The sequence below is a fragment of the Lycium barbarum genome, chromosome 6 (genome assembly GCF_019175385.1).
Source record: "Lycium barbarum isolate Lr01 chromosome 6, ASM1917538v2, whole genome shotgun sequence".
Lineage (NCBI taxonomy): Eukaryota > Viridiplantae > Streptophyta > Magnoliopsida > Solanales > Solanaceae > Lycium > Lycium barbarum.
The window spans coordinates 133,041,666-133,064,375 of NC_083342.1; the positions used below are offsets into that span (position 1 = coordinate 133,041,666).

The 22,710-nt window shown below is 34.9% G+C and overlaps 3 protein-coding genes across 5 annotated transcripts; all 3 read right to left on the reverse strand.

Moving 5' to 3' along the window:
* Window positions 1-1,039: 1,039 nt before the first annotated feature.
* On the reverse strand, window positions 1,040-7,976 carry LOC132599150 (dolichyl-diphosphooligosaccharide--protein glycosyltransferase 48 kDa subunit). Its single transcript, XM_060312392.1, has 13 exons — window positions 7,629-7,976; window positions 7,286-7,422; window positions 6,558-6,683; window positions 5,486-5,539; window positions 5,272-5,385; window positions 4,719-4,774; window positions 4,597-4,638; window positions 3,102-3,177; window positions 2,854-2,925; window positions 2,631-2,756; window positions 2,446-2,550; window positions 1,902-1,985; window positions 1,040-1,313 (listed from the first exon to the last, which is right to left on the reverse strand). Exons 1-13 carry the CDS (start codon window positions 7,894-7,896, stop codon window positions 1,266-1,268), a joined length of 1,308 nt encoding a protein of 435 aa, XP_060168375.1. The 5' UTR covers window positions 7,897-7,976; the 3' UTR covers window positions 1,040-1,265.
* Window positions 7,977-8,757: 781 nt separating this feature from the next.
* LOC132599152 (probable NAD(P)H dehydrogenase (quinone) FQR1-like 2) lies at window positions 8,758-12,597 on the reverse strand. Its single transcript, XM_060312393.1, has 3 exons — window positions 11,888-12,597; window positions 11,086-11,309; window positions 8,758-9,465 (listed from the first exon to the last, which is right to left on the reverse strand). The coding sequence occupies exons 1-3, from the start codon at window positions 12,164-12,166 to the stop codon at window positions 9,207-9,209; spliced, it is 762 nt and encodes a 253-aa protein (XP_060168376.1). The 5' UTR covers window positions 12,167-12,597; the 3' UTR covers window positions 8,758-9,206.
* A 1,306-nt stretch (window positions 12,598-13,903) lies between these two features.
* Window positions 13,904-19,256, reverse strand: LOC132599153 (deSI-like protein At4g17486). 3 transcript variants are annotated; one of them, XM_060312394.1, is made up of 4 exons: window positions 18,892-19,256; window positions 16,251-16,504; window positions 15,405-15,692; window positions 13,904-14,506 (listed from the first exon to the last, which is right to left on the reverse strand). In XM_060312394.1, the coding sequence occupies exons 2-4, from the start codon at window positions 16,459-16,461 to the stop codon at window positions 14,256-14,258; spliced, it is 750 nt and encodes a 249-aa protein (XP_060168377.1). In that variant the 5' UTR covers window positions 16,462-16,504; window positions 18,892-19,256; the 3' UTR covers window positions 13,904-14,255. The 3 variants fall into 3 exon arrangements, with proteins under 3 accessions (XP_060168377.1, XP_060168379.1, XP_060168378.1); XM_060312396.1 differs by lacking the exon at window positions 18,892-19,256 and adding an exon at window positions 18,656-18,798; XM_060312395.1 differs by lacking the exon at window positions 18,892-19,256 and adding an exon at window positions 17,224-17,360.
* Window positions 19,257-22,710: the final 3,454 nt, after the last annotated feature.

Consider the following 22,710-nt stretch of genomic DNA (forward strand, 5'->3'; position numbering starts at 1 on the left):
AATGAAAACTCATAAAACAAAAATTATATAAAGCTTTTTAAAATAAGGTGAGTGTTATGCTAAATATTAAAAATAATATCACCAATAACAAAGATAATGAAAACTCACAAAACAAGAAGGGCAGCCCGGTGTACTAAGCTCCCGCTATGCGCGGGGTCCGGGGAAGGGCGGGACCACAAGGGTCTATTGTACGCAGCCTTACCTTTAGTTTGTTTTTTGACTTTATTTGAGTTACTACTAACTATAATTTTATTAGATTTATTGAACCATCTAAAGTTGTAATTTCAAAGCTTAAATAATATGTGAAGAAACATAAACAATGAACAACAACAGCATACCAGTGTGATCTCACAAGTGAGATATGGGAAATGGAAGAAATACTTAGGTATTACATCATAAAAAATACTTTTAAGTATAACTTTTTAAAAAAATTATATATATGTAATGTTAGTTTAACTTGATTTTGGTTCGACTTTTTCAGTTATACCAATTTTTCCAAATCATTGGTTTGTCGGTTTGGTACGGCCATTTTTCTATGTATTTAGCACTACTTTGTTGCTAGTGGCAGAGTCTTGCTGACGACAATCCTTCCGAAAGAGGTTATAGGGGCATCTATATGCTATTGTTGTAAAGTAACACTGATGCTAAAGTAGATAAAGCCTAGAACACGAAAATGAAGGGAATCGTACTCTTTTATGTTTAGCTATTCATCTTATTCGTTATCAGTCCTTGAATTCTGTAGTGGTGAATTTAACTATTATGAATGAAAGACGAGCTCTGCTTCGTTTGTTTGCTCAACTCATAGCCACCTCAAACGACATTTCTATTTTGGGTAACTTACTAACTTAAAGTTTACAACTATTTTCATCTGTAAATTCTCATGCTAAAACACTTTAAAGCCCTCCAGAGACCGGTCTCTGTACTGCAGGGAAAATAACTAATTAAAGGCGATCTAAAACAGGGATACTATGATACCATGGCGATTATGATACAATGGTAAATCATAGTAATAACTAGAAAGAAACCGAACAACTTGCCAAGACCAAAAACTCCTTGGGATTGTAAGCATGAAATTATCAATGGATGTATTTTCAAATATTTCCCAATAATCCTTGGCTGCTAAACAAAGTGAAACTACATTTTTTCGTTCCAATAAACACTACAGGCTAGAGCCTCTACATCCTCGATTTCTAACTTTAGAAGTTTAGACCAAATACAAAAATTGCACCTCTCTTCATGTAGTCTTGATTGCAATCATCTTTCAGCTACTTGTGGTAGAGATAAACCAAGGAGAAGAGGAAGAAACCACCCATCTGTCATACAAGCAAAAAAGAATCCTTACAAAATATCTTAATAGCACTTCCTGTTTAATAATCAGACAAGCGAAGTATCTTAATATCCCATGCTAGAAGAGAGGTCATCGCAGATTCGTTCAACTAGGATGTAATACGTAATAATCCAGCAAATCAGACATGAAATCAGAAGACAACCTTACCATATTGCATGTGTACTTCATTTGGTTCCCCCCTCTACAAAGTCCAATAGTTTAAGACGACAAAACAATTATCCAACAAATACTTGACAAACAGTATATATTTTAGAATATGAACTATCCAATCTCAGATTTTTATAGGTCTCCAAATAAAATATTGTAATATTAAGTTGTAATCTAAGACTCCTCAAAAGATACTTTCACAATAGGACACCTACTGCAACAAATTTTCTGCCTGCTCAGATAACATGACTTCTCATACTCCCTAAGTCTTGGCAACTTGAGAAGGAATTTGTCTAAACAGAAAATCGATGCTTTGAACTATATTTGCCGTTAAAAATATGCAGATGGTACAAATTATATGTAGCAGAGAGAGGAAAGGGAGAGGGATAGAGAGAGGGAGGTGTACCATAGAGAAGGATGCTCCATAATAAGGAAAAGCAGCTGTTATAAATCTCTCATATTCGTTATGTCTGAATGGTCGCACGGGAATCTGCGTGTTAAAAAAATTCCTCAAGGCATTAATGCAAATGACTATACAAGGTGCCATCAATAACTTCCATCATTGAATTTTGGAAAAACGACATAGCTAAGACCAATTAAATGCACAAGCTGTTTGTCTTGCACTTCAAAGCTAAAGCAATATGGAGAGCATAGCTGTCAATTAAGGCTTACGGGCTTTCATAAATCAATCTCTTAAACCAGTATCTCTTATGAGTAGCAGGGCACTAATGGACAACTAATATTCACTGTTTTCAGCCAATAATATCTAGAAACCAGAGCAACAAAACAAGTGATAAAACACAAAACGAGCAAAGTGCAGATACAAGAATCTCATGAAAGTGCATCCTACCTCTTCAAGTAAATAACAAGCTTGAAGTATAGTGAGTAAAATATTCTAAACTTATAGATGCCTCCATAAGAGACCATGCTGTAGATTCGAAAGGATGTACCTGCTTTGCAAGGCTCAAGCTTGTGACTCCTAATTTCTCATACTCAACCTTAAACTGGAATACTCCATAAACATCTGGAACCTTGAATGATGTATAATAGACACCCTGTATGAAATGAAATTAGAAATACTAATCTAAGTGATGAAACAATTCCTACCATGTCATTCTGGAGCACTTAAGAGTACCTTCTTATCGGTCGACATGGTTTTTAGAACGTAGGGGCTCATCATGTAAAACTGAACTTGAACATCATCTGCAACATAAGGTTCCCAACTTGTTCCAGACCATTCATAAATCTCAAGAGAATATTCCTTTAATCAAAATTTCAGTTTCAGTACTCATCCAAAACCATTAAGTATACATTATATAAGAGTGACAAACTATAACAAACTTGCAGTGTAGTAGTACCAGTTCATCATTGATTCTGTATATAGAAGGTTCATCTGCCTCCCCAACTTTGTGATGTCTTACATTCCCAGCCTATATACGAAAATATAGATATAAATTCCCAATTCACATATTGAGAACAGCAAATATGGATCGTGAGATACAGCCAATTGAAGTGCATTCCTTTTATGACTACTAGAATGCCCAAAGTAAAATATAAACAGAGAAGAAGGTGGAAATGAATAAAGAAATTATATCTGATGCTGCACCTTGAGATGACCTCTTTCATGGAAGACCCACTTGCTAATTTCAGTCACAAACTGCTCATTCCCAGATTTCTCATGGCTGTGATATGGGATAAAATTGTGGTCAATCGAGTCAGAAAGCATAAAAAAATTAATAAGTTCTGCATCGTAGTTTACGTGGAAAGGACAGAAAAGGAAAGTAAAAGGCACAATTAGCTTCAAGATATTGCTTCTCTAGTAGTAGCATTAAGTGAAAACAAAGAAAATGAGAAAATAAATCAAATAACATGAATTTACATGCTGTTCAAACTAAAATTGCGGCCACATATTATTGTGTGGATCCGCATAATGGTCCGGTGCATAACCTTCTGTAACCCCACTCCCACATGTCCACATAAACTTGTATGGTCCGCATACTTGAGTTCTGCAATCCACATAATTTTATGCAGTCTGTATAATCATTAGGGAACTTTGAATTCTACAGTCTTGTTTTGACACTTCCATACCTTTGCGTTGTTCTTGATTCACTTTCCCTTTCTATTATACTTCAAAGAACAATCAGTGGAGATTTTGAGTTTTCCATTCAATCTTATTGAGTTCATTTTGATCAAATGTTACAATGCTAAACTTCTACACAAACTTAAAGTTGAAGATGCTTTACTTGTAGATTAAATTTCAAAAGAAGTAGATGGCACAACAGTGCAGAGAAATGAAGGAAACAAGTGGTAGAATAGAGAGGGAAATAGTGCCATGTGCTTCAATCGGTTGTGAAAACCATGAACCTCATGACTTCAATTAGCCAGATCAAGTTAGGCTGAAGCTACCCAAATGCTTCTATCGAGCAAGAAAGATTGTATTCAACAAGATCAAATCTTGACATGATTCAGGTTACCAATTTCTTCACGAATTTCATGCAAACTCTACGAAACCAAATGTTTTCCAGAGCTATCAGTTTGAGGTCTTCCCATTCCACCTCTATCAAAAACTAACTTTACAACAAGTACATTCTAGTTATTGTTTTTTTTTTAATCACGTAATATATTTCTTTAGAAGGGGGAGGAGGGGGGGGGGGGGGGGGGGGGAGTAAAAACACGCCCATATACAAGAAGAGTATACCAAAAAGCAGAAAACCTTAGAATACATTTTAGTTACTGTTCTTATTACTTCCTCCCAATTTTCAGCAATGAAGGACCTTCCAACATCCAAACACTATGAATTTTTGTTAGTGGACCTCCTTCTGGTAGTATCAACAGGAAAACATATATCCATATCAGGATATCAATAGTTGGGAAACCTTTTCACAAATGATGGATATCTTACTGACATATCAATGATGTTCTTAGCATCTGCTTCTACTAGAACATGAAGTCTTAGAGAAGTCCAAACAATACTAAGGCTTTTAGTTTTTTTTTTTTTTTCCTTTTCTAAGTCAATTGGTGCTGAGGTTTCTACATGCATCATACTCAACGTATTATCATGTCAAACAAACAGATGGAACAGAGTATCTACGAGAGCTTACTTGATTGTGCTTCCAGCCTTTTGCACCCCAGATCTGAAGAATCTGCATATCAGAAAAAAGGTTTGTCAATTCGAGCAATTCAGATTAGATATACTCCACCCAAAGTCTCAAAAGTTACTTACCGATTGCTAAACATGCTTAAGGAGCCAGATATAAGAATCCGAGCATTATTTCTTGCCTGCAATTGGAAACAAATGTCATTGATTTTTTCACCCACGTGTTGTTGACCTTATTTTAAACAACAACATTGAATTGTCAGCAACAAAAGGAAGGACGAAGGTTTTTGTGCATTATGAGGCAAAGATTGTCAGCGAAGTGTGCAGTCTTTAAATATGAATACTGCCATGGTACTTCATCATCATACTAACCAGATCACATATAGAAGTTATCTAGCTACAGCAAAAGGTCCAACCTATAGCCTACACCTTTCCATCTCCCATTTTTCTTTTATTTAAAAAAGGTAAATTATGATTCTTTTTCTGCTAAACTTCTATGCAAGCATCCCTGCGTGATTTCATTATCTTTAAAGCTAAACACAGCCCTTTGAACAACTTTTGAGGTTCAAGGTCAATAATCTGAATGAACAGAGAGAAGAAGAAGAAGAAGACTTAAGTGACTGAATAAAAAGATATTAAAGAACGTGATTCGTAATAGGTCACATATTGGATGACAAACCTGCACAACTGAAACAAGACTGATCGCAGATCCAGTTAGTGTTGGTGGAGTTGACAGTTTGGATTTAGGATTAGCTGAATATGCTGAAGGAGAAGCTGAGAGGATTTTCAGCACCTGCAAGCATGATGGATGCACCCTTTTGACAGTAAATAACAATACAGAATGTACTTCCCATATATGTATGTCCAGAAATAAAGAACTTGCAGAAACTTACCAAGCTATTGGCCGGATTTACAGAATGACCAATCCCCTTGAACAGTACAGGAGCCTGGATTGATATAACAGAAAAAATGAGTTAGAAATCTGCTGCTGCATCAGAGCAGGACTTGAGAGCTGTATATTCTGATAAGCAATCACATGCCCAGTGTAAAGAGGAAAGAGGAAAGAGCAAACTGGAAGTGTGTAAATAAAAAGTTTATGACCCAACAAGTATCAAAATAGCATCATAAACGCCTCAAAAATGTACATTGTAAAACTCAAAGATATAGTGGTCATAGCTTATAGACCAGACCCTGTTCAAGTACGATGATCTCAAGAAATGCACATTGTATTTTATATTAGAAATGAACATATTATTTCACAATGTTAAGAAGTATACTGAAAGACGTGAGAGAATTTAGTGGTCCATAAACTCAATTAGTTCCATCTAGTTTTATGAGGGCTTTGGCCAAATAGGTTCCTTGTTGCATCAATTCGAGCTTGCTCATTCTGTTCCATCGCGACCTTAAAATGCTACAGCATCACTGGTCAAATGGCTGGTTTTCTTTCAGTCTTACGATTTATCCACTAGGTCAATCTGGTTGGCTGTTGCACCTAGATTTGATGTAGTGGCTCTATTCAAATTCATCCTCTTTTTTCCAACAGCTTCATGATTTACCCTCTTTGTCGTGATTCATGAACTAATTTTAATTGGAAACTTGAGGTTGAATATACAAGCTTGTTCAAACCATTCCAGCTAAATAATAAATATAGCATCTTCATAAGAGCTCATTGTTTTTATGGTTCGACCCCTTGATGTTGGCTCTTCCCCACTTGGGCATGTGGTGTATTCCTAGGGTTGGGCCATCAGCCTTTTAAAGTGTTATGTGAATTGGGTTCTTGGGTCTATTTTCGATCTCTCTTATTAACAGAAATCAAAGAACTAGCATTAGACATTGTCCACCCATAATGGGGATGGGTGCTTTTGAACTAATCTTTTATTGACCGAGTTGATTCCATGATTAAATAGCAAAGTAAACTCAAAGATCATGATTATTTTATAATCAAGATAAAATATAGTGCCTTACCTTGATCTTTTCTCTGCCCAAGATCACATCAGACTGAATGAGATTATCACCAGCAATTAAGGTATGGTCCCCTTCTGTATCAGAAACTGCAAAGCTTGTATGATCAATGACCATAGCTGCCTGATCCTATAATGCAAAACAGAAAAGTAGAAAAACGTGAGTCAGCATATCATGCTTAACTTCGGAGGAGTACGAGTACACTTATCACAAGGATGCAATTAACCATAAGAATGCAAGTGATTGACTACATGCAGTTTCTTTTTTTGATAATTGTGGTGTCCGGGCCAGCTTGCACGCATGTCGACAAATTCCGCAAGATACCTGCCACCTCCTACCAACCATTTGCAGGTACCAGGTAACTCTGTCCACCAAGGCTAGGACAGATGGAAAGATATCACCTAGTGTTTTTGTCTCAGCTGGGATTTGAACCTGAGACCTTATGGTTCTCGACCCACTTTATTAACCAAGAGGCCACACCCTTGGGTGCGTGAATGAGTACAGGTAGTGGGTTTAGAAAGTCATAATTTAATGTTCATTGTTTGTTTCAAGAACATGTACCCCATTAGCGACATCTCAGTCGCTAATCAAATTCACTTGACCACAGTGAAATGCTAAGCAAAGGTCAGTCCATGTATGCAATATAGATCATTCACTTAAAACACAAATATTTTTTCGTATGAAATGGGCCTAATAGGGCAATTTCCGATACAGAGACGTATTTCCGATACCTCATCGAAATCAACACCACACTCAGTAGCAATCTCTCGAATCAGATCAGATGCAGATGCATCAGCGGCAAGGATCAAATCATGACCAGAATCAACAAAATCCAGAATAGCTGCCGCATTAAGTGATCCACCCAAACCTTAAAAGGAAAAAACAAAAACAAAAACAAAATCAATTTCCATAAAACAAGTAATAAACACCCAAAAGATTTAATCCATTTCGATCTAGCCCTACACAGCGGGTTCACTTCACTGGATCTATATACATATGTAACATAAAACAGTATATACATACATCCGAACTCTGTAACACAATAATTATTGGATTTTGCAAGGGGATACTTACTTTCAATGGAAGGGGAGAAGAGGATTAAGGCGTCATATAAATACTGGCCGTAACGTTGTAATGCGATTTTAGGATCATCAGCGAGCTTGAAATCGAGATCGAAACCGCGTGTTTGGAGAGACTGAAAGTATAGAGAATGTGAAGATTTGATAGAGAAATCATCGAGGAGAACCAAGATTTTCCGATCTGTAGGGTTTTCAGGAGAAAATGCATTACAAACAACAGCCAGGAAACTGACGAGTGTGAGTAAAGGTAGTGCTCGAGCCATCTTGAAAAATGCTCGCAAGGCAGTAGTAGGGTTTGGAACCTTAAAGATCACTTCAGCGTTGACCACTTCTTTCAGTCTTTGTATTTGCGTCCAGTGACGAATAAGTTACGGTCCAGGTAAATCGCGCTGCATTGTTTGGCACGTCGATATTAATAGGTAATTTTATTGAATTAATCATGGTTAACTATTTAATTTCATGGTAATTACTCAACTTTCAGTTTTTTCACCAAAATAACTAACATTATATTCTGTAATGAAAAAAAGTTATCAACTTTCCTTAAGTATTATACAAGCTCCTTGAATTATTTGTTGTAACCAAAAAGTAATTAAATTGAATATTTTCTGATTATTAAAGATAGTCCAATGACTTTGATATAACAAAGCAAAGATTGAGTGACCACAAGTAAAATTAAATCAAAATAGTGGTGTTGCCATAATGGAATATGAATTTTGATCGATTTGTTGTTCACTCCCTTTTTAGGCTATGAACATTATGTCGAAAAAATAATATACTTATTTTCTTCTTCTAATAGAATGAGTTTGTTTAATAATTCTTGAGCATATTTTGTTAAGGGTGTCAATTTGTTTCAAGGCATTATTATGGATTGAGCTACACAGTAAAAAAATCCATCGTGTGTCACTTCTCTTCTCATGTTATCATAAGAAAGTATTTCTAACGTCAAAAAGAAGCTAGAAGGCTCATCTAGACGCTCCAATGTCTTCAAATCACCAAGACTTTGCCGGTCCCGTCAAAATATATTAACAAATGGAACACAAACCATAATTCATTGGTTATAGTACATCAAATTTCATCCACTCCACCCCCAAATCCATTGCAGGATCTAGAAAATCAAATAAATATATGAAAAAACATGACCTTTTAAGGACACACAGATATCGATACATAGAGTTTAGGATGTGTTTATAAGGAATGAACAAAAATTACATGTGATTTGTTCACAGAAAGGGTAAAGGTACAACTCTACTGTGTGAAATATCTTAGTTTTACTATTCGTTACTTTGAGGGGCATTCACACCCTTGCAGTTTCTGACCCTAACGGAACTTCAACCTGAAGTACAACGGAAGGTAATTTTAAACTAGAGGGGTAAATCTGGACCTTTCACCTGAAGTACTTTGACCTGTGGATGTCATCTGGTTCACTTCGGAGCTCTGTTAAAGGCAAAGACAAATACTAGACGATTTGCTAACAACAAGGGTATGAATGATCCCAAAGTATAATGGAAGATAAGATTAAGATATTTCAAACAGTAGAGGAGTAAATTTGGACATTTTTCTGTTTCTAAAAGCGTCAGCAGCTGGCATTATCCGGTGGCAACGAATAGGGGTGAGCCAGTCTTTTAACTGTCATTGCCATGTACTTGCCCTGGTGCTCGGCCAGCGCCAACTCTGGTTCACTAGGTTCACGACTACCATCACCAGAGAAGGTTCCTGCTCCATATGGAGAACCTCCTCTTATTGAATCCATTCTAAACATCCCTGCTCCAAATGTGTATCCTATTGGAACATAGAGCATCCCATGGTGAGCTAATTGAGTGATTGCTGTCCACCTGCAACAAGATAAATATTGGAAGAAGAAAATCAATGGATCATCACAAAGAAGAAAACATAACAGAAGATACGGATATAGAGATTGCATAAGAGCACAGCATAGACTGATAAACTATGTTAATATGGGAAGAAACTGTCCTGTTAAAGGATTCTATGACAACATGTACGAGCAAGCCATTTTCATAAAATAACTAATCACCATCTGAAGTTTAAACTCATATATCCATTAGCACGATCACTTCCCAAGGTTGCTAAACCAGCAACGAAGCCACAATTATGAAATGATAATTATGCTTCAATGAGCATGAATCATTAAGAACAGTGGGTGAAGGACAAGGATAACTCCCATCAATGAAACCATAAACTCCATGACCTTTGAATACGGGCAAAAAGAGTTCCCTCCAAAGCATATAATTTGTGTAATCAAGAACAGTGGGGACGAGATTTTTAATGTTAGAGAGAGATGGCAGAAGAGGACGAAACTGGAAGGGATGAAGAATCCGCCATCATCAGACTAGTGGTGGAAGAGCTAGATGTTGATGAAGAGGTTGCCATGGCTCTTGGAGCAGACGCACGTAGAGAAAAAAAACCTAAGCAATCTGATACCATGTAACAGAGTATGATTCTTAATAATATTGTGAACAGCGTACAAGATATTAATAGGGTGTACAATGATGTGTAAAGACTACTCTACCCTTACAAACAATTTATACAAATATATTTATCAGATATCAATAGGAACATGTAAGGGTTTTGTTTTTCCTAGGAGAATAATAAGTGTCAAGGTTGAAGTAAAATTGTTCGTAAATGAATATAAAGACATGTATCGTTGTGTTCTTAGTTAGCATGCATATGAACATCAGAATTGTATACTGTTATCATCTGCAAATAATAAATTATCCAAGAGACCTATTAGCCAAGAGAGGTACTACAATTATAGCAAAATATTTAACAAATATTCCTCCAAGCTGGTTTCGGACCAAATATGGTCTGAATGACAGTAGATGATGCACCTATGGAGTAGTGGCTACAGCTACAGATCTCTGTCTCTATAATGGACGGTTACCCCAGTAGCTATCCGGTTAGCTAACTGAGATTCTATATTGACAATTGTTAAGTGATCTTGCTGCCTTATTAGCCAGTTGTAAGATCAATAAACTACATTTCTTAAGTATTTCAGACATTTGTTGGAAGATCAATTAGAAACTGCACTTTTGGGTTCTCTAGAGCCTTCTTCCTCAATGATTCCTTGCAAATCATGAAATGACGGGGTTCCCTAACTTTGTCAGTACCAGTTAGATGGATCACCAGTTGAAGGCAATACTTTCGATGCTATAGAGAGCTACATGCAAATCTTGTAGGGCTGGCGAAATGATTTTTCAGACTAGTCACTATTAATGACATATACTTTAGTCATTTTTCAACTTTGTCATATTACTCTCTCCTTTTTTTTGGTTTACATATATGTAACATACACCTACTCATTTTCCAAATGCATTATAACATACAACTGGAAGTTGCAATTAGCTAACACAATGATCAGACATCGTTGATGACATATAAAGAAACGATTATTAATAGTATAAACACAGGTAAATGGATGACAAAGACAGACTTACGCAGTGGTCTCCTGTCCACCTCCTTGTGTACCGGTACTCACAAAGAAGCCTGCAGGCAATCCAGCAAGTTTCTGTTCTCTCCACAATGTTCCAGTCGAGTCAAAAAATGCCTTCATTTGAGCTGCCATACATCCATATCTTGTAGGAAATCCAAACAAGAATCCGTCAGCTTCCACCAGCTCATCCACAGATATCACTGGAATCTCACCATCTCTTTGCGGGACCTTCACTTGAAAATAAGAGAGAAGAATAGTTTAGTAATGCTCATTGTTTAAGCAACAGTGACACAATCAACATTTACAATACACTGGATAATAAACTAGGAAACAAAAGATACTTGCCATTGTACAATCCCTTCATCTAAGAAGATTACAATCTCTTAGGGTGTGTTTGGTATTAAGGAAAACATTCTTCAGAAAATTAAGGCCTTTTCTGGTATTTGATCGCCCGCAAATATTTTCAGGGAAAACGTTTTCCACCAAAAGCGGGGAAAAAATTATCCAAGTCATTTCATTCACAATTATCTCAACTCTAACCTCATATCATTGTTTTAGCCAACACAATCAATCTTTAATACTCAAGGAATTCATCAAAAAACTGTCCGATTTGCTAATACTATTATCAATCGATATGGTAACGATTTTCCAATTGCCAACCAAACACCGGGAAATATTTTCCAGTTTTTTATTTGCAAAAGTATTTTCTGAGAATATGACTTCATCATACCAAAGACACATTAATCTAAGAAAATAAAATAAAAAGAAAACATGTGGATTGATTTAGGAAGAGAAAATCTTAATACCTTCATTTGTTCCAAAACATCTGGTGTCAAGGTTTCAGGAACCTTATACAGAACCCCTTCAACACCTTCAATCCCATCAACCCCTTTTTTCATCCTTCTTGCTAAGCTTTCAATATGTCCATACATTGAATAAAACACAATGAAAATTCTCAACTTTTTTAGCCCCTCTGCTTCTGATCCTGTTACATCAGTTCCTTCAGCTTGATTTATTGGTCTCTCGGCTGATTCAGTTATAGGAAACTTATTCTTGCTTGGTATACAACCCCCTCCTTTACCCATATAGTTAGATTCAATTCCAAAAAAAAAATAAAAAAAATCACAACCCTTTATCTAATTATGGCTTGTGAATCATCTGAAGTAACCCAAGTTATAAGCTTTTTCTTCAAGTGGGACTTTCTGCAAATAGGGTGTAAGCAATTCTTGAATTGAAATTTTGAAAAGACCCTTTAGCTATTTGTAGAAATCCAAAATTGTCACAACCCTTTATCTAATTATGGCTTGTGAATCATCTGAAGTGGCCAAAGTTACCAGCTTTTTCTCCAAGTGGGACTTTTTCCAAATAGGTTCTAAGCAATTCTTGAATTGAGGGATTTGATTGGGACCTTCAGCTATTTTAGATTATCTTGGTTTAATTTGCTGAATTGGAGTTATTACAAGCATAGTTGACCAAAAGTCCTAAGCTGTTTTTGGAACTTTCTACTAGAAGCTTCGCTGGCAAGAACTGACTTGCTGCCAACTTTAAAGTGGATTCCACGATTCAAATGATTTTGACAGAGTAATACTCTCTGGTGATGACAAAGTGGAACTTTCTATTTATTTATTTATTATTATGACATACAACTAGTATGAAATATATTGAAGTCATTCCCTTGTTTACTTGAAAGTGTCTAATAGTACTGAGCAGCATAAGTGTTCAATACCAACAAGTCAGGTGTCAAAGTAAAAAGATACAGACAAAAATAGGAGCCACTTATGACTTTAGCCTATATTATAAACTTTAGAACTCTTGTAAAGTTAAAATAAATTCAAGGCGATTCAAGATGATATAATTAAAATATTTCTACAATTGATGAAAGATACGTAGACTTTACCTCTACCTTGAGAGTAGAAAAAATTATTTTCAATAGACCCTCGACAAATCATTTATATTTCTATTTAGAAGATTCACTGTAATCAGATTTAAGTTAGCCGTTAATTCGTTCCAATCAGAACAACTATATTTTATTAGTCTTAAGACCAAGAGTCCGTTTGGATTGGCTTATAAGTTGCCTACAAGCTGTTTTCAGCTTTTCTGAGTGTTTGATTGGCCAACTTAAAGTCATTTTGTGTTTAAAATAAGTCCAAAAAATTAATTGGACCCGTTCAGTTTCGCTTATCTAAAGCAGCTTATAAGCTGTTTTCAGCTTATAAGCCAAAAAAAATAAGTTGGACTACCTCAATTTTTTCTTTTTAGCTTATAAGCTGCTTTTTTTAAGCCTATCCAAACAGATTCCAAGTTTGTCAGTAGTCAAAAGATTTCCTTTGATACGACTATTAGTTCTAGAAGACAGCTAACGGCTTTGGTCCATTTGGAGTATGATAAAGCTGTCGCACATGTTTTGCCAAATTGTTTCAGTTGGCCATATATATCTCACCTATTATAATTGAAATCACTTCAACTTCATAGCTGTATAATACAGGGCTTAGCCAATGTAGTTGCAGGCTTTGCAGCTAGACTACCATATGAAAGCAATAAAAGGACAACTCAGGGTCAGGACAGATATCATGTTGGATCTTCTCTATGCAGCAGATAAACTGGAGCTTCACATAATCTTCTATATCTAAAACTATCATAATTGGCTATAAGATGCATTGAGACATGCAGCCAAATTACGGTACACTGCAATATAACATAGTATAGTATTATGTTTCCAATTTACTAAAAGAGGATACTAGCACTGGCTTATGCAGGATTTTGCCTGATGTTGGTATATTTGTCATAATTTGGTTAGTAAGTGGGTTTGAGTCAGACTATGGTAATACAAGAATAAGAATATCTTTAGCAAATTGCTCATGATCCTGAAAATTAAATTTCTACCACCTGAGAAACAAGAACCTCTCAGTTTTAAGTATCAAACAAGAAACTGACAATTAACAGACAAATACATTTCTGGGACTGATGCAAAGATTTGATCTTTGGAAAGATCAGCATATGAAATGGACAGCAGAACTTGTAACACCAGAATCTCAGCAGCAAGCACTGTTCATTAGTCAGATGAGAGCCCGGAAAATATTTCAACAAGCTCGCGGAATGGCTAGATGTAACAATGGTTATCTGACAAAGAAGTCAGTATTCACACAGATTTCCATATAGAGATTTACGGAGACCTTATCCTTCCTTCAAAGACCGGCTTCTAGATTTTTTGGATTCCCAAGGTGGCAGACAGCCTTTATAGTGGGAGTGCATGAACAGCGATGATATTGATACTTCTTTCTCACCTTGACGCATTGAGATAGAAGACAAACAGTTGAAAGAACTTCTTAGTCTTCTCTTCTCACTGTCATAGTTTTGCACATTTGTGCCATGTTGTACTGTGGAAGCTTTTAGGGCTTCTGGAAGTATGCAGTTGCAAAATGAACCTATAAGAATACCAAAAAAAGTTTGTTTTTACTTTAGAAGACAAGAAATATGCAGTCTTATTAAGTAAAAATAACATAATATATGATGTAACACACAATAGATCTAATTTTCTTGCTCCTTTTCAAATTTACTACAACTTCAGTTCAACAAGCTGAATGAGGACGCACAAGATACAAAAAGATTCCAATGATCTCTACCAAAGCAATTATTTTGTTACAATTATATCCATGGAACCAAAAAAGTGGGCTGACATATGTGTCTTAACAGTTGATTCATCTTATAAATCGGCTTCCCCAATGCAGATAACTGAACAACAACAACATACCCATTACCAGTGTAATGGTCTGGGGAGGGTAGGATGTACCCCTTGTGGGGTAGAAAGACTGTTTCTGATAGACCCTCGGCTAAAAACAAAAGTACCAACGCAGGATTGTACCAAAAATAGAAAAGTAAAATAGCAGCAGATCACTGAAGAGAGAAGAAAAATGAAACAAAGAAAGAAAGAAGGAAATGCTTGCAAAAAGAAAGATAATTATAGGTGGGAAAATTACATTTTTGGACTGCTCAAAAGAATAATAGCCAGCAAATATATAGATTTTTTATATTAAATATAATAAAATATACATATAATATGCATATTATATAACCCGAAATATACATACATAATATAGATAAATATACACATAATATACATGATCGGAGTACAGGTTTTGTACAGTTTGGCTAGCGTCCGTAATTAATTTCGGCCGACAGGCCAAAACTGAAAAAGCCCTTTAAAGTTTCATGTTGAAGCACCCAGAGAGGCAAGGAAAAGCTTTTGTTTTAGCAGCCTTGAAGCATCTAGTATCGGGAAGTAAAGAAGAACTAGAAACACAGTGAAGATGATGGATTACAGACCTACTCTTGCTAGCCGATTCACCCATTTAGGTATCCGTTTCCCAGTCAACCTGTAACAGATATCTTCCGAGAAATGATTACAGTTCTTAGCAATTAAATGGTATGAGTCACCATTGTAGTTTGCTGATTGGCGCTCAATGAATTGTCTAAGCTGGATGGGATCCAAATATGTTGTCCCCATGAACACCGACTTTCGAAATTTAAAGCCAGGGCACTGTCGAGGTTCAAGCTCAAAGACTCCACTTGTTGGATAGTCATGTGCTCCAAAAGCATATTCAACACCATGAACTGCAAATATGATAAACGCATTTGAGAAATAATATATTATTTATAAAGAATACTTGAGAAAATATTTGTACCAGAAAATACTATTGTGTCATATCTTAAGGAAAAGCAAGTAGACTGAATTTGAATTAGTACTTCCCAGATAATTAATACTCAAATTTTCCATTGTAGTGCTATACAACATATGGCTAATATTTTTGTTATTGCTCTAAATTCTAAGAACAATTTAAGATTCTGATTTTGCCAAGGATGGATTTTTAGGCCCAATGAGAACTTATCATAATGTAGATGCTACAAACAAATGCGAATTAGTACTTCCCAGATAATTAATACTCAAATTTTCCATTGTAGTGCTATACAACATATGGCTAATATTTTTGTTATTGCTCTAAATTCTAAGAACAATTTAAGATTCTGATTTTGCCAAGGATGGATTTTTAGGCCCAATGAGAACTTATCATAATGTAGATGCTACAAACAAATGCGATAAATGTTCAAAATTCCAGACCAAATAAGGTTTTGATCTCAAAAACATACATCAAAAATTAAATGTGGACTCACCTTCCACCCCTGTATGGAAGACGCCTATGCCTGCCCAGTAGAAATAGCCATTAACAGGTGTCAAGTCATATACATTCAGGTAAACAGGTGTGTTGCCTGGACTGCAGCAAGCTGACTTCACTTTAGGAAACATGCAAAAACGTGTTGTAGATTCACCTTGTAAATGAAGAGGCACCACAGAACACAAGCCATTCTTTAATTTTGATTTCATGTTCAAGGCAAAACTAGGAATGCTTCAAATACCTAGTTTCTACCTGCAACAAGGAAAATCAAGTGTCAACTACTCCAAGTTCCGCAAATATAGGATGCACAAACCCACAAAATTGATACACAAATATGTCCATATCTTATATCTTTTTTATTTTTAACTTTATGAAGCAAAAATATGTCTGCTTTCATGATCCTTGGGAGAGAAGAAAGCCAAAAAAGAAATCATTTTGACTGAGAAGAAAAAGATGGTGAACCAGGTTCAAAGTTTTTTTTTTGGGGGGGGGTTCACATGATTTTCGACCCTTCTGCATTAGATGTAGAAAAGGTAGATGGGCACGTTCACCAAGAATCTATTGAGGGTTCCAAAGGTTTGTGTGCCAAAGGACTTCCTCATTAATTAGTCCTTACAAATTTCTTATGAATGGGTTTTATTCGTGCTCTTTGGCAACATAACCACTGTGATATCTGAAAATGTTCCCTACAGCATCTTCAAAAGATATGTAAATTAGTAATTGAGTGGCAAGTTGGTTAAAGGCTAGCTGCATTTTGCTCAGCAGGTGTCCAATACACATTGTAAAATGGCATATTATGGGACTTAGAGATGACAAGCTAGCTTCTAAAGAAATTACTTTTGGAGATGAGATATCCAAAGGGTTTAACGGTAGAGAAGCTCAAAAAAGGGCAGCCCGGTGCACAAAGCATCCCGCATTAGCAGGGTCCCGTGAAGGGCCACACACCAAGGGGTGTGATGTAGACAGCCTACCTTAATGCAAACAATGGTGGCTGCTTCCACGGCTCGAACCCGTCACCTATAGGTCACATGGAGACAACTTTATTGTTGTTCTAAGGTTTATTGTTGTTCTAAGGCTCCCCTTCAATGGTTGAGAAGCTCAGCAAAAAACAAAAATGGTTGATATCGGTGACCTTCAAAGAGATATAGCAAGTCCTACTCAGAAACACATCCACTAAATCATGTACCTTATCAGGTCTATATTAGGATATAAAAATTCTCGAGGCTGATCATCATTAGAGGACTTAATTATCAAATAGGTCAGACCAATTTATGAACTTCAATATTAGTCAGTTCACAGGTAAGGGCTCAATAAGTACATTGTATTCAAGTAGCACTGGTATAATAGAGCGATAAACAAGGGGAATTTGGACAACAAATATCTCAGACTTGAGTATGGACAACGGAGACTCGAATTTACAACGTCAAAAAGGAGGTCTAATTAGTGTTACACCTCCAAGGATTGCCAATTCTGCTGAGAATTAGGGAACGGCTTAGTCGAGACAACTTTTCTGTAGAAGGTTTATCAGTTATGACTAGAAGGAAGAAAAACGTCATCGTCTTCCATAGCAAAATCTAGCAATGGATGATAACAGAAGCTGGCTAGGAAGGCACTAAATTCCTCTTTCTCGCATGGGAACAGCTGGTCATAGATTACTTGATTTTACTCTTTAATCAGAATAAGGCAGCAGGGAGCAAACATGTGACTTTATTTAAGAGCTATGGTCATTGGGAATGTCAACTTTAATAAGTTTGAATAGTAGTTAAAAACACGGAATTCATATCTAAATATAGCAAGTATAACTACATCTTAGATTAAGCATTTGCTTTTGTTTTCCTTCTCTCCTTTCTCCTAATAATAAAAGAGCATTCATACCTGAAAGATTTCTCTACTCATTACCTTAAAGTGGACTTCAAAAGGAAGGCAAAGGGCGCGAAAATGATTTAGGTACTTTCGAGTAGAATCTGTTCCAGTAAAATACTTAAACATACAACATTCTAACCAACCTAACAAGTAAGGTCTGAAGAAGTAAAATCATGTTTCTAGCTTTAATTTTTTGAAGGAAAATGGACCTGTATTCACTGGTTAACACAAACAGAAACAAACAAATGAAAAAAAAAAAAAAAAAAAGTAACGAACAGTGTATCAAATCATATCAAGTTATAGGTCTTTAAATCTACACCAACTGGCATAATACTTCTCTTCAAAGAACATCTAGAGATTAATGGCTTAGCCTCTTTCTTTTAGGACTTTAAATGGTAACCATTCTGTCCTTAATGAAAAAGGAGGGTAATAAACTATGAATGAAGAACTATTTAACACCAACTTAAAGGACCAAACAACTCAAAAAAAAGATACACATTGCTGTAATTCGATGAGGCAAACAAGCCATAATGGGCTTACTCATTGGCATTTTGGTAAAGAACCAAAGTTGGATCTGAACAGAAACAGATACATATGCAACTTATTTCCAAAGAACTCAAAAAAGTGTAGATCAGATTTACAAAAAGAAATCCCAAAACGACAATTTTACACAAATGCAGCTCGCCATATGTACATTAAAAAAGAAAATATCCAAGAATTGAAGAACCCCACGTAGTAAAATAAAAAAATTTTAAAAAAAAGATAAACTCAAATACCTTTTTAGGCAATAACACTCATCAGAGCAAGAAAAGAACGTATCTACGCCAAGATTCCAAAAGGGTATTCATAGTCAGGGTAAAAATAGAATTTGTGCTTGAAAAAATATGCACATTGTTCAACAGTTGACAGCGTGTGACTGATTGAAAGAAACTAAAGCTGCAGGTAAAAAAGAATCAGGTGGGACTGTTGTCTTGTGAAAATGAAAAGAAAAAGGAAAGTGAAGGTGATTTATAAAGGATCCAAAGTTTTATTCTTTTCATTTTTATTCATCATAGAAAGACCTGACATTTTAGAGGTCCAACAAGTGAGATAAGATAAATTCTTTTCAGTTTTCATGATCATTTTTTGCACCTTTTGACAAAAGATAGAAACTCCATTATGACAAAGACATTGCTTAACACAAAAGATTGTTGACATTTAGGGGTCGTTTGGCAGCTCGTTAGCAGTAAGTTATTCAAATATTATAATATTGTGTTCGGTAGCTAGTTATGAGATAAGTTATTCATGTATAAATTTAATTTGGTATTTGGTTTATAATTTAAAAATTCGCATAACTAATACATGTATAATTATGAGGGAATCTATGTATTATTTTATGCAAGGCAAAAGGTGAAATAGTTAATAAATAACTAATTAAATCCTACATAATTAATATCTACATAAAATAATATAAAGATTTTCTCATAATTAATTCATTATTACTAATATATGCATAACTCTAACCAACTACCAAGGGACCCCTAAAATATTATGGCCCTAAAGTTTTTAATACAGCTCCTTTGTAATAACCCAAATTGTCATTAATTCATAATTCTTTTATTTTTTATTTTAAAATAGAGGTTGTTTTGTAATGAGGTCATAGTATATAGTGTTGGATTTGAGTGTATTCTACTCCTTTTGCATTGCATTTATAATCCATTAAACTTTGTATTACTATTATATAGTGTAAAGTACTGAAATAACTTCAATTCCCTTATTTACAATGTGAAAGATATAAATTGAAGGTTGGATAAAGAATACTTAGTTCAATTACAAACAAATATAGCATTGTTTTAATCCATGTATTCTTTGTTTTTAAGATGCTATTTTCATCTTAAAAAGTGACTATTTTCACCGTAACTAAACTTTAATTGTTAGTTCAAAAATTGGTCATCTCACCTAATTTTGTCCGTATATGCAAGAAAGAGAACTCTCAGTCTTTCAGTTCATAATACGCAATCGTGTTTGTGATCTAATTACTTCAAAAAAAAATTAGAGTAATATTAAATTTTGTGTCTCGATAGTCTGCTAAAATAAGACAACCAAAATAATAGGAAGAATAATACAAATAAAATAGGACTTTCGAATTAATTTGCTACTAGCACTATTGTTTTATCCCTATTTCTGTCTTTTACTGTTGACCCTCATTCGTAGGTACGGAGTGATGACCGTATTAATAAAGCTCAAGGCGTGGTACCTCGGACAGATCCTTTTGACGAGTCAATTACTAAAAGGATGGATTAGTATTCTGAGTTTCTTTTTTTATTTTGGTTTTTCACTTTAAATTCCCTTTTTATGTTTTAAATTAGTACTATTATACTCCATCTCATAATTAATACTCCCTCCGTTCCAAAAAGTTTTTTTTTTTTTAGTCTGTCCCAAAAATATTGTCTCCTTTCTATATTTAAAAATAATTTAACTTTATGAGATGATTTACAGCCACACAAATATCTAAGGCTTGTTTTGAACCACACATTTCAAAAGTTTTCCTTTATTTCTTAAATTTTGTATCAAATCAAAAGAGGACAATCTTTTTGGAACGGAGGGAGTATCTCTTTTCCTCTAAAATTATAACTTTCTCCCAAAACTATTCTAACTAAAATTCCACACCTCTCTTTATCTCTTTTACTTCCTCCGTTTCAATTTATATGAACCCATTTGATTGGGCACGACATTTAAGAAAGAGGGAAGACTTTTGAAACTTGTGGTTCAAAATAAGTCTTGAAAATTTGTGTGGCTGTAAATCATTCATAAAGTGAATTTGTTTTCAAATTAGAAAAGAAGTCATTTATTTTGACACGAACTAAAAAAGAAATAGGTTTAAATAAATTGAAACAGAGGAGTACTAGTATTCTTTTTATTTTCAAAGCCTAATCTGCTTCATGGATTTATTTTTGAACATTTCAAATTTTGTATATATGTATCTTGAACCTTCTTTTTGGTTGTTTGTACCTTCTTTTTGGTTGTTTGTATTATCGCTAGTATCGAAAATTTGCATAAAATTTTAAAAAGATTCACGCCATCCCATCATAGTCTGATTATTCAAAAATATTACATTAAAATAATTGTATATTTTAAAATAAAGGGTAAAAATACCAAATCATTAATGCAGACGGGTTCATCTAGGCCGTCGATTCAAGATCAAAGGAGTTATGTATCCCAATCAAAAGGTGGCAGGCCCATGGTTTCCCAAATCCCAAAAGGTTTAGGAGATTAAACGGAATCCTTCAATAATCAAACAGCTAATTAAATTTACCGGTTAAAATTTGAAATTGAATATGATATGAACTAGTACTCCTTGTGCCATCCAGATTTCATGTGTATAATGCTCTCTTCTAATTAATTTGCATGTTTGCTCTTTAATTCTTCGTTCGATTAATTTTGTGCTAATCTGTAAACAAAAAGATTGTCAAAATAGACAGATACATTGAACAATGGTCACAGTCAAGATTCCGGTGAGCTATATTTATTTCCTTTCTTTTTTTCTTTCTTTATTTCGCTCTTCAATTTATAATAATTGCTATATTTTACCTTGCCGGTTGTGCTCTTCCCTGCACATCAATTGATGTTCTTCTTTGGTTGTTTCTTTAAATTTCTTCTCCATGATCTGTTAAATTTAGTATCTTAGTTGCAATGGACTCATCGGTGGCCTAGCTACCTATGGTGAAGTGGTTTCAATCAAATCACCTTCTATGGATAATTATTGTACAAAAGAAGTATTTTTTTTTTCTCAAAAAAAGAGGGTAAAAAAATAAATTCTTTTTATAAATAGGTAAAGGCCCCTAATAACAGGTTCAAATCTTATGTTTAATGCTTTTACTTTTTTTTAGATCCTCTAATACAAATTATTGGCTCTACTACATGTTCACATAATTAATTGGTTATTTAGTTTTGAATGGCACAATCATCTCATTTAAAAGTTTAAGCTTATTATGAGATGATTACACACTCCAATATCATATGAGACCTTGTTTTGGACTTGAGTCTCAACCCCATCATTATATTAAGATGAATTTTCACATGTTTGGATTGTGAAAAAGAATCAGGTCACACGTGAAGAGTGTGTTAAAGATATAATAAAGTAAATAATGTTTGCTCCGATACCATGTTGAATTGTGTTTCAACGACACTTATTAATGGTTATTATAAATATTTACCTGTAATCATTTTTATAAGTGCTCTACCAGTGTATATTTTTTGAAGCATAAATGTTAAACTCTCTATGATTTGCTAAACTTCTTGTGACCTTTCCTTACTATTTTTTCCAGAATGTGGCAGCGACATGTGAAAAATCTGAACAAAGTGAAATATTTATGAAATTAAACTTGAGGACTGAAAGTCATGAGAGGGGCCAGTAAAGGTGTCAACCAGTTCATTGTAACCGGACCGGTTAAACCGGAACCGGTATAACCGGTTAACCGGATATTAGTTTACCGGTTCGGTTTCAAAATTTTTTTAACCGGAACCGGACCGGTTAAACCGGTTAAAATAATTAAAAAAAAAAAAAAAAAAAAAAAAGGAAAGAGTCGTTGGGTCTCGGTAATGGACCGTTGGCA

What these genes read in the sequence shown, in the direction of transcription:
- LOC132599150 (XM_060312392.1), bottom strand. Translation starts at nt 7,896, where the DNA reads ATGGCTCGAGCACTACCTTTACTCACACTCGTCAGTTTCCTGGCTGTT. An exon ending in TGGGCAGAGAAAAGATCAAG is followed by an intron (nt 5,540 to 6,557) that starts GTAAGGCACTAT and finishes ATATCAATCCAG; the next exon opens with GCTCCTGTACTGTTCAAGGG. An exon ending in ACAGAATCAATGATGAACTG is followed by an intron (nt 2,757 to 2,853) that starts GTACTACTACAC and finishes TTTTGATTAAAG; the next exon opens with GAATATTCTCTTGAGATTTA.
- LOC132599152 (XM_060312393.1), bottom strand. Translation starts at nt 12,166, where the DNA reads ATGGGTAAAGGAGGGGGTTGTATACCAAGCAAGAATAAGTTTCCTATA. An exon ending in ATGTTTTGGAACAAATGAAG is followed by an intron (nt 11,310 to 11,887) that starts GTATTAAGATTT and finishes TTTCAAGTGAAG; the next exon opens with GTCCCGCAAAGAGATGGTGA. An exon ending in GGTGGACAGGAGACCACTGC is followed by an intron (nt 9,466 to 11,085) that starts GTAAGTCTGTCT and finishes ATCTTGTTGCAG; the next exon opens with GTGGACAGCAATCACTCAAT.
- LOC132599153 (XM_060312394.1), bottom strand. Translation starts at nt 16,461, where the DNA reads ATGAAATCAAAATTAAAGAATGGCTTGTGTTCTGTGGTGCCTCTTCAT. An exon ending in CTTCCATACAGGGGTGGAAG is followed by an intron (nt 15,693 to 16,250) that starts GTGAGTCCACAT and finishes TCATATTTGCAG; the next exon opens with TTCATGGTGTTGAATATGCT. An exon ending in GAATCGGCTAGCAAGAGTAG is followed by an intron (nt 14,507 to 15,404) that starts GTCTGTAATCCA and finishes GTATTCTTATAG; the next exon opens with GTTCATTTTGCAACTGCATA.